Source organism: Acanthisitta chloris, unplaced genomic scaffold (assembly GCF_000695815.1).
Source record: "Acanthisitta chloris isolate BGI_N310 unplaced genomic scaffold, ASM69581v1 scaffold1245, whole genome shotgun sequence".
Taxonomy (NCBI): domain Eukaryota; kingdom Metazoa; phylum Chordata; class Aves; order Passeriformes; family Acanthisittidae; genus Acanthisitta; species Acanthisitta chloris.
The window spans coordinates 76,093-87,279 of NW_008675147.1; the positions used below are offsets into that span (position 1 = coordinate 76,093).

At 36.3% G+C, this 11,187-nt stretch overlaps 1 protein-coding gene across 1 annotated transcript in view; it reads left to right on the plus strand.

Annotated features, from left to right (window-relative positions):
• MYCBP2 (MYC binding protein 2, E3 ubiquitin protein ligase) overlaps positions 1 to 11,187 on the plus strand; it is a gene marked incomplete at both ends in the record, with an annotated part of 94,603 nt that overhangs the window by 56,732 nt on the left and 26,684 nt on the right. The window contains 10 exons of the mRNA XM_009075586.1: positions 64 to 217; positions 2,619 to 2,791; positions 3,738 to 3,863; positions 3,960 to 4,087; positions 6,519 to 6,610; positions 7,633 to 7,767; positions 7,853 to 7,936; positions 9,165 to 9,261; positions 10,229 to 10,421; positions 11,008 to 11,187. The exon at positions 11,008 to 11,187 is cut by the window's right edge and continues 95 nt beyond it. Coding sequence (XP_009073834.1) covers positions 64 to 217; positions 2,619 to 2,791; positions 3,738 to 3,863; positions 3,960 to 4,087; positions 6,519 to 6,610; positions 7,633 to 7,767; positions 7,853 to 7,936; positions 9,165 to 9,261; positions 10,229 to 10,421; positions 11,008 to 11,187 — 1,362 coding nt within the window. The remainder of the gene's footprint in view (positions 1 to 63; positions 218 to 2,618; positions 2,792 to 3,737; positions 3,864 to 3,959; positions 4,088 to 6,518; positions 6,611 to 7,632; positions 7,768 to 7,852; positions 7,937 to 9,164; positions 9,262 to 10,228; positions 10,422 to 11,007) is intronic.

Here is an 11,187-nt window from a genome sequence, read left to right on the forward strand (position 1 = left end):
ATGCATGAAGCATTAATGAGTGCAGTCTTCATTTTTGTTTGCTCTTTTTGCTCCCTGATCTAGGCTTGGTACCAGCTTCAATATCAGAACCTCCTCCTTTTAAATGCCTTCTGATAAACAAAGTAGATGGCAGTTGCAAAACATTCAATGATTCTGAGCAGGAAGACCTTCAAGGTTCTGGTGTGTGTCTGGATCCTGTCTATGATGTTATTTGGAGGCAAGTGTGGCTGTTAAAGTTAATAGTATAGAAACCCTTTTAAAATGTTTCGGGAGGCTGGGGATTTCATTATGCTTATTTCCCTAGTAAATGGAAAACACTTTTTAGTCTTCCATATATATTTTTCACTTTTTTTGGATGATTTGTTCAAGTAAACCCAAAACAAACATTTTTTTTCAATTTCTGTCCTTTGTTGCATCATTGTCATTCTAGTCTATTTTGGGGTCTCCAACCTGTTCTGTTTATTTACTCCTTTTGTTCCCTTTTTTTCCATCTACTTTTCACTGACAAATTTTCTTGCTGTAGCCAGCTGCCACAAGTATGTGCCTTCAATTGTCATCCTTCTCTCAGGTGTTAGCGGTTAAGACTTGAACAGGAGAAGGGGTACAGCAATGGTATTCTTTTCAGTTCTGACATTTTGGGAGGTCAAAATAAAGATACTTATTTAGATGGCGTAGGCATTCAAATTAGTTGTATTAGTTGTACTCCACCCCCAGTCTTTGGTGTGGAGTCTTTGGGCAGGCATCAATCATAAGCCTTTCTTTCAAAACAGAAGCATAACATCCAATTCTTGATTTAAAAGCTGTGATTTAAGCAATGATTTGAAAGCTGTATTAGCCAGGATTTGGGAGAGAAATTTCAACTGTCATCTGAGTTCAAGTGATGGATTGTGTTTAAATTGAAGACAAAATAAGAATAATCACAGTTAGAATAAAGCAGGGAACCAGCTAGCCTGCATTTATCTGGAAAAGATAGCATCATTTAGAATCATGTCTTTAAAAGCTACTTGCATCCTACTTTGTATGTCTTCATCCAAAATTGGGAACCAGGAACTTAACAGCCAGTTAACACTGAAGCATGTGTATTTGCTAGGAATGTTTCTTTACGACATAGGAAGTTCCTTAGATGGTTGTAGTTCTGCATATCCCCAGGATTGTTTGAATCTCATTGGTTAGGTACCAGTTCTTACTTATATTATGCTGAGATTAGAAATAGGAGTAGCACCCACTTCCCTTAAAGGCCTGTGTTATCAGCATGTTTAAATCCACTGAAAGACTCTGTGTGTGAAAAATGCAGTTATCAGTGGCCATGGGAATGCCACAAGTTTCAGAGGAGAGGTGATAACACTCAACTTGCTGTGGCACCGTAAAATTGTTATTCAGCTTGAGGAAGCTCAAAGTCATGTGTCAGAAATAATATTATGGGTAAACATGAATTGAGGTGTTTTATTGTCTTACAATACTTTATGGACTGTAGACCTAAATCTAGAGTTTAAATACTCAACTGAAGAGTGGATTCTTGGAGACTGCAGAATTATTGCTCTGTTATATCCCATTCTTGTTCTATAGAAAATAGTAAGACAGCCTAAAGAGGAGATATGTTCATGTATATGCCTATTAGTAATCAAATATTTGGTGTATTAATTATTATTCTTGGGCATTTTTATCCATCCCTATTGAAATGAAGTGTTCAGTTTGTTGTACAGAGAGACACCTTTCTGTAGCGTAGATTTTAATGATTTTCTTCACAGCTTTGTGACTTACTCTCTTAGTGAAATTCAGGTGCTTACATAATCTTTGGTGTGTGTATAAACTTGAACATTGCTGTCTTGTTGAAATCCTGACGACATATGGTGTCCTGTAATATTTTTAGTTAAAACTGTTTCTTTCTCTCAGCTTAACCCTGTGTGGAGTTTTAGAACTCTTTTTCAAGTGAATAAGAGTTTTTTTCAACTCTTTTATCAAGTGAAAATTCCTTTTGTGCTTATTCAGAACACACCCATAGGCCTGTGTTTCTTCCTTTTACATAGTGGTTTCAGAGATTTCATTTTCTTATTTTTCTTTTTCTCCATGTCAATCTATAGTATAGAAAGTCTTTGTATTCCCTTGTTTGTGCTGACCTTTTCCATAATCCCTTAAAAACCCATGAGGCAATGTTATCCATTTTAAAAAAAAGCCCAAACAAAATATATTTGATTTATCAAGATTTTTTTACTCTTATTTGAAGGTGAGTAAGCCTTTCACTTGGCATCTTTATAATTCTTGAGCACAATGCTGTTATATTTAGTACTTTGCTAGCTACTTCATACTAAATTCGTAATAATATTTTAATATTTATTAGCTTTGAAAAGTGTCTAACATTTTCTGGAATTTGTAAACCCATAATATTACTGTTTGACTTGAAGTACAGTATGAATGTTTTTGTCTTTCCATTTGTTGTAGTGTTAAGCTAGTAAAGTTTGTATGTATTTGGTGTGATAAGGGTCCAAGAGTTTGTACCAGCAGATCTGCTGGTACAATTTTGTATTAAATAGCTTCTTAAATTCAATTATTGGTTAGATTTGGTGGTTTTTTTAGTAAGTGAAAGAGGTTTTTCATTCTGGTTTTTTTTCTTGCTCCAGGTTTCGACCAAATGCCAGGGAACTGTGGAGTTACAATGCAGTAGTTGCAGATTCCAGACTTCCCTCAGCTCCAGACATGCAATCCCGGTGTAGTATTTTGAGTCCAGAGCTTGCTCTACCAACGGGTTCTAAAGCTCTGACCACCAGATCTCATGCAGCTTTGCACATTCTAGGTATACATTTGTAACTGATGAGCCAGAATCTTAGATGAAATAAAGTAACATAATATATAAATGAATTGTAATCTAACAGCTTTCTGACTTCTTTTTCACTTAAAATTTTACTTTGCCATTTTTCACCATTGCTCTTAAGTCTTGTGATCTGACTGATATGCCTTAATTTTGATCAAAACAGTTATCTTCTGCCATCTTAATGATGCTAGAGGGTTTTAGAATTCTTATGGAACCTGCTAGTAGAGGTCAGCGTAATAAAGTAGGAGACCTTCCTAGATGATCTTTTAGGACAGTCTGCAGAACAAAGTTGATACTCTTAACCTAGAGTTGCAGAAAAACAAACCTAGAAGGAATTGTTCTTCAATAAACTGTTTTTATGTGAAAGTAAATGCAATATCTAGACTTTAAATTTACCCTTTGCAGCTTTGTCTATTTAGTCACTAAGAGTAATACGATTTCCCTTTGTAGTCTAAAAAGCCCTCCAAAACTAAAATGAATTCCACTGTGTTCATGTATAAGCTGTCCATATGCAACATACCCAATGCTTCAAAGCACAGTTTTGGAAGTTATTTTAGCTCATTTGTTCACTGATTATTATGAGTCATTAGTTCCTTGACCTGCTTCCTTCACTGTGTACTAGAGATGTGATAACTTCTGACTTTAACAGGACCTTTTTCTGCCTGAATCGGAGTAAGGCATGTTAGATATGTCTTTATATGAAACAAAATTACTTTTATGAAGACTTTCAAATCTGCCCATAACTCATGTACTACTTCAACTGGTTTTTGATAATGAAAAGTATAGAAAGAGGGGATGGGGAAAGATGTTGCTGGCAGTTTATCTATGATTGGAAAAGCTGAAAAATAAATTTAATCACATTTCTTAGTTATTCTGAAGAATCAAGAGTAATAAATTCTGAATTCTATTTGGTTTTGCTTTCTTTTAGGTTGTCTTGATACTTTGGCTGCTATGCAGGACTTAAAAATGGGTGTAGCAAACACAGAAGAAGAGACTCAAGCAGTAATGAAAGTTTATTCTAAAGAAGACTATAGTGTTGTTAACAGATTTGAAAGTATGTACACACTAAAATTTTATAGTGCAAGCTGATGAGGCTTGCAGAATAAAAGACTAAGCTTAACTCTATTTTTTTTGGGTTTTTTTTCTGCAGGTCATGGAGGAGGCTGGGGTTATTCAGCCCACTCAGTAGAGGCTATCCGTTTCTGTGCCGATACGGATATTTTGTTAGGTGGTCTTGGTCTTTTTGGAGGTAGAGGTGAATACACTGCTAAAATAAAGGTAGGTTTTTTGGTTTTGTTTTAAACAATGTTATGTCTCAAAATCAGATCTACAGAAATGCTGTCTAACATCACTAATTTTATTTCTCGATGAATGAGTGATTTGCTGTATATTAAAAGCATTGTGCAGGTATGGCGAGTGAAGTAGAGATCTGAGAATTACCATTCTTAACTGTCATGAATTGGCCTATTCTTACCTCTACTAAATGCTATGCCCTTTTAGAAGTGTCTTGAGCTGATCTGGTAGTGGGCAAAATGGCTGTGATCTGTTTACGCAAAGCTCAGAGCTCCCCCTGCAGAAAATTGGTGTTGTGGACTTCGGGTTAAAATCATGTCCTGCATCATACATGAGGGACTGTTTCTCTAAAGCAGAAAGAGACTCCATGTCAGTAGCCATTGCTTCCCACATGTGACAACCCACCCTGAAGGGGAGGAAGCACCTAAGATTCATAAATGCTCATGGTCGAAAGGAATGGCAGAAGAGTCAGAGGATCTGCAAACAAGCAGAAAGTTTTGTTAGGAAGTTACACACTTAGCATGGAAATTGGTATACTAGTCCCTGACCTATTACATAAGCACACAGCAGTGGGGTTTTGATAAAGGGTTAGGGTGAAGGAGCAAAGAGAAATTAAAAAGGAAGAGATGCATTAAAGAAAGAAAAAGAGAATAAGAAGAAAAGAAAGAAGAGAGAAGAGGAAAAGGGAGAGGGAAAAAGAGATCACTAGTCCTGGTTCGTGCATCGATCCAGTCAGTGAAATGTCAATCCTGTCTTCATTCCAGCTTCAGTGTTGATCCAGTTGATAAGCATCGATCTGGGTGGCAAAGTGTCCAGGGGGAGCAGCCCCTATGGGCACAGTAGGGGGTGCCTTTTATGGACAGGTTCCTCTGTCCTCAGGATACGTTTCTCACTTTCTGTAAGTTGTTCTCATCCCCAGGAACCATACTGAGGATGTTTGTCCCAGTCAGGTGCTGCCCTACCTCTGCATGGTCCCCCTTCTGTAGCCAAAACTTGCTCTTTCTCACAGCATGTTAACACCAACAGTCCTTGGTTGGCTCCACAGCCATCCACTTATCAATGTTTGAGACATACATGTTAGTTCATTAGACAGCACTGGTTCCTGGGACCAGAACAGTGTTTCTTATAAGCTCAAGAAGAGCTTAGTCCAGGTGCAGTTTGCCAAGGCTGAGACCTAATGAGCATTTCTCAGCAACTTCTCTGGGCCTCTACATGCTGTCCCTGCCACTTCTTTCTCAGGCTGCTCTCTGGATAGCTTCTTGGCTAGAATTCTTCAACTGAGAGTGAATGGCACCGAACACAATTAACACTGCCTTGTGCCAAATCTAAATATGATTATAGCTTGCTTTGTGCCCAGTGTAAGGATGATTACAACAGGAGCATGTGTGCTCATTTAAAATAAATGAACCTGGCTTTGCATAAACAAAAACCTCACATAAACACACAGTGTGATAACAGCTTTGGTTTCTGGTAAGTACTTTCTGTTCCCATATTTAATAAGAGTTTCAGTGCTTTCATGAAAGACAACTGTAAGGGAAGATGTAATATCTGCTTGAGATTTGTATTCCATGTGTATATTTGGAATATGTTATTGTTGCAACATGTCATTTAGTGGGTTATGGAATTTTCTTTTTGTGTTTTCAGATGAATAAGTATTAAGGTTTGTTTTAGGGAAATGGAAGGCATATGCTTAGCAATAATATTTGCATAAGATAACAGCAAATTCAAACTGAGTAGTTGTACTTTATTCTAGTTTAGCATGACTGAGAATTGCAAATGATTAAGGACAACCAAGAAACTTAACATTAGTCATGCCTTTCTTTTAATACTAAGGGTAACAACTGTATGAAGGCACTTTAGTATTATTTTTTGAAATAGTTTCTGATTGTTTAGGATTAGCTTATAACCAAGTCCTGCCACAGACAAACTGTGTATTAAATAGGTATTTGGAAGAGAAGTCACAGACGTGTCCTTTTTCAAACTCATCAAACAGTAAAATTGATTTTTGAGTAAGAAAACCAAGCTCTCTTGGAGAAGGTGTCAGCTTTTGCCCTAGTCAGCAACTGTTTATAACACTATTGACTAGCTTTGGTAAATAGTCAAGCTGTTCCTTTCTAGAGAAGTTGAATACAAATTCAGTGCATTTCAGTCTATGATGGAAAGCCTGCACCTTCTGCCCAACTTTGCCTTGTTTTAGATGCTCTGCATTTGACTTGCTTGCAAGATTTAGGAAGTTTCTCCACTTAAAAATTTATCTGGACATAAGGCTGGGAGGTTAGTGTTAATTGCTATTTCTTTCCTTTGAGAAGGAAAAGTATAGTAGTATACAGTTTCCAGAATGCCAGAGGAGAAGAAGTGGTATTATGAGGTTTTTAACACCTAAGACATAATTTTACCTGTTTTCTTACTTCACCAGTTGTTTGAATTGGGTCCAGATGGGGGAGACCATGAGACTGATGGAGACCTCCTTGCTGAGACAGATGTCTTAGCGTATGATTGTGCTGCTAGGTAGGATGTTTAGCTTACCTACTTCTACCTGCTTCTTGATCTTTATTTTTATTTTCTTCATACACGTTTTAATATCACTTTAAGTATCAACAGAGATGTTCTACATCGTTGGAATTTTGTAGCTAGTGATGTAAAACCTACACTCAGAGTGTGTTGGGGGAAGTAGTGACACACCAAATACCTCACCAAACCACGATGTTACTAAATTAAAAGAAGATAAATAATCTAATTCTTGCTCTTGTATAAATCAAAGTCAAATTCCATATTCCTGTCATGAGGTGACAAGACAAAATGTTGCAGCAGCTCTTCCAAATAGTTCTGTCCAAAGTTTGCTTTCAAACAGAAATGGGTATTTGCATTCAACAACTCATCATTAAACTTGCTGCAATTTGGAATTATCATAGCCGAAACAAAGGTTATTGTGCTTCAGTTTATTACAATACAAGCAGTTATTGCTTGATTTTGTGCATATAGATGGGTTAGCCATGTTGTAGCTGCTTTTTCATTCCCTGTTATGAAATAATTTTAAATTCAGTCATGCATGATCAATTCTTTCAGGTGTAATTCTTATATATCAATCCCCTAAATACATATTCTGTTACTTTAATGTTCATTGTAATTGCTAAGAATTTGTGTGAAAGCTCTTGTCACTTACAAAACTTTTCTGAAATTGAATTAATAGGTTATAATTAATACTTGCACTATTATATATTAAATGTAGTTGGGTTTATATGTGTAAATTTAACATCTCCTTACTCTATTTGGCATTTGGTATCTGATTGTTTCACAATGCAAATCAAGCTGGACTCAGGCATTTGTGGGTCCTTCTGAATTACTCTTTTTTAATTACTGCAATATTTTTCAATGAAATATTTTGGATTTTTATTATAAATAGGTACTTGTGATTAATAACATAATTCCATTACTTTTCAATTTTCTTTTATAAGCAGGGTGTTCTTTGTTTAAAAATTAGTCTAACAGCTAATTCACATATGTCTTTTTTGAAAATTTACTTCTCCCAGAGAGAAATATGCAATGATGTTTGATGAACCAGTACTCCTCCAAGCTGGCTGGTGGTATGTAGCCTGGGCTAGAGTGTCAGGACCCAGCAGTGACTGTGGGTCTCATGGACAGGCCTCTATTACTACAGATGATGGGTATATATTTTTCTCTTTTTTTTTCTTAATACAAAAGAAGAGCTCTAATATGACTTGAATAATAATTGGGTTATTTGTGTTTCAGTGTTGTATTTCAGTTTAAAAGTTCCAAGAAATCAAATAATGGTACGGATGTTAATGCAGGGCAGATTCCGCAGTTACTGTACAGGTAATATTTTGACCTCTATTTGGAAGAATTTGTTGACACGTTTTTCAAACAGAAGCATAAAAGTTGTTAAAGTAACCATGTTTCATGAAAATATTATTGCATTAAGCTAAGAAAATCAGTATCTGAAAAATTTAGGGAAAACTTGGTGTCTTTGAGAAAAGTCATAAATCCGTTATGCTAACATTTATGTTTTTGCTGGTTTTCTTGCCCTTGTTCTGCATGAGCTCTGAGACTTCTGTAGAACATCAAGATTTCATATAACATATTTACTTTTTGCTAGGTGGGAAGTATTCTATTCAGTAGGCCTCAGTTTAGGAACAGTGTACTATTGAACAGATGATTTTAGCGGGGAAAAATAACTCAAAGCCAACAATGAACAGAGCTTTACAAAAATCTACCATAAGCTTGTCATTCCCACGATACATATTATGTAACTGTGTAAAAAGCAAGAACTCTTCCACTGTATTGATTTTATATGTATGTAGACATATTCCCCCCGCCCCCACATGGATTCTGAAACCTGGAATTTCATCATACCAGTTCATGAGTTATGTCCTTTCTAAGCATGTCCTTTTCAAGGTCCCTTACCAGCACAGCTCAGTTCTGCCAGTAAGCTTTCTGTCCCCAGACCCCCATCTCTCAAAATGGAGGTTTCATTTTGACTGATGAACATAAAGTCCTGGCATGAGCTATAAATCATTTGGGTGATTTCGATGGCTGTAGCCGAAAGACAAACAAGCCTTGAGGCCTTTCAGGAAAGGCTATGGCTGAAGAGCAATGAGTGGCACCAAAGCAAAGGTGCTGCAGTAATAGATGCTGCCTGTATTTTTCACCTCCACATACATTTTGCCTCCACAAAACTAGCGTTAAGGAATAACTCTTCTGGTCTTGATGTCATCTGAGGAAGTACGGTTAATGTTTGTAATAATTTTATGTAACTAAATCTCAACCTTATTTTCAATTGTCAGTTCTGCCAGTTGAACAGAATTCAAGATATTTGGTTACTGGTTTAGACTGATTAGGAACTAGAGGAAGTTATGCTGAAATTGAACATTTTTTGGACAATTAGCCTAAACCTTTTTCACTTTTGTTTTCTGTTCCACTTGACCGATACAAACAGTAAAACATCCTAAAAGTAAAACAAACAAAAAAAAGGAAAACACAAACCCAAAAAATACTAAAAGTACCAACTGGGGATTTCAAGTCGGTTCTAAAATTGTTCTTCCAGGTTGCCAACAAGTGATGGCAGTGCATCCAAAGGAAAACAGCAAACCAGTGAACCTGTACATATTTTGAAGAGATCTTTTGCCAGAACTGTCTCAGTGGTGAGTACTATCAAGAATCTCATTATCAGAATATCTTCTCCTGTTCATATTTCTTCTACAAATGTTTTATCTACATTATTTGCATTTTTAGTAATCTGTTATCAGCATATTAATAGCTACCCTTAATATAAATGTTCACTTAAAAACATCTGCATTAAGCTCTCAAGTCCTGTGACCTTTAATACTTCAGATTATATCCTCCCTGTTCATTGTCTTGCTGGTGTTATCCCTCACCACAGAACTCATCTGGGATAAGAGGAGAGTTCTGGCTTTCTAGAGCATTAGGCATTTTATATCTAACTTTGAACAATGAGCTTGATTGTTGCAGCTTGAAGGTGTTCAATACTAAGCACTTGTAGCTTGCTTTCTGAGATACAACTTTTTAAAATTATTAACTGTATTTAATAATGGTACAAATAAATTTTGGGACAAACAAAACATTTTAAGCCCTCAAATTTCTCATGGACTATCAGATGCTTCTGTTTAGCTTTCAAGTACTATAAGTGTCATATAGTTGCCATGGTTCTGAAGATCGTAACTGTTTAAAAACAAGGTGAAAACAGCCCTGATAAGTCTTTATTTTATGACAAAAATGTGTTATGTAAGAAGTAGGTACTACAGCATTATGCAGATGAAGCAAGTAAAACTTACTGAAAAATCTGTATTATAGTTCTTAATATAACTTTTTAAATAACTGAGACACTTCAACACACATATTGTAATGTATGCTATAAATGACTTCTAGCATGGTATTACCGTGAAGTGTCCCCTACATTCTCAGTGGCTTTTTTAAAATCTGAACCAAACGGGATTTGTGTGTTGCATGGTAGATATGTGAAGACATAAATATGGTTTCACAATAAACATGGGTATAGATGTTATTTGCTTTTGATCTTATACTGATGCCAAACTGTCATTCCTTGTTTTTAACACAAAATCTGTCTTTGTACCTCATACCCCGAAACAGGAATGCTTCGAATCTTTATTGAGCATTCTTCACTGGAGCTGGACAACCTTGGTGCTGGGAGTCGAAGAACTTCGTGGTCTTAAGGGCTTCCAGTACACTGCTACTCTTTTGGATTTAGAAAGGTTGCGTTTTGTGGGCACTTGCTGCCTGAGATTGCTGAGGATCTACACCTGTGAAATATATCCAATATCAGGTATTCCTCTTAGTTCACTTGTTTTGTGTTTATCAGAAAATAATAATCTGCAAGGCATTTAAAATTCGATACGCTATAAGTGAAATCATTCATGCAGATGGTTTTATTGGAGCAATTAAGACCTGCTGTCAGAAGTGGGATATTTGCTATTATCTGCATAACTCAAGTGTCCAGCACCACATGTTGGCATTGAACTTGTGTGCATTTTGAAGTTAATCTCTTGTTTGACCTGTCAGTTCACTTCTTTTGGACCACTTCTTGCAGTTTCTGTCCATAGTGCCTGCTTTGGTCGTGAGCACAGTTTGAACTTGAAGACTGTCTGGTTTTCATGTCTGTAGTTAAACAATGCTCATATTAAAATGCAGCATGTATTATGAAAGACCACACAACTGGGAATTTCTGATGTTCAAGTTTCTTTGTTGTTTAACACCATTCACTGTTTGCCTTTTGAAATTAATTTCTCTGAATGTAGATTCATCAATGTTGCTAAGTTTCAGTTGCTTTATTTGCATGTAAAATGTCTATTGTAAGATGAAAATATTTTCTTTATTGTACATTTAATCCTTCTCTTTGTGTCACCTTCTAGCTACAGCTAAGGCAGTGGTAGAAGAAACCAGCAAACTAGCAGATTGCATTGGAAAAACTAGGACCTTGCTGAGAAAAATTTTATCTGAAGGAGTTGATCATTGCATGGTCAAGTTGGACAACGATCCACAAGGATATCTCAGTCAGCCTCTCAGTCTTTTAGAAGCTGTTCTTCAGGAAT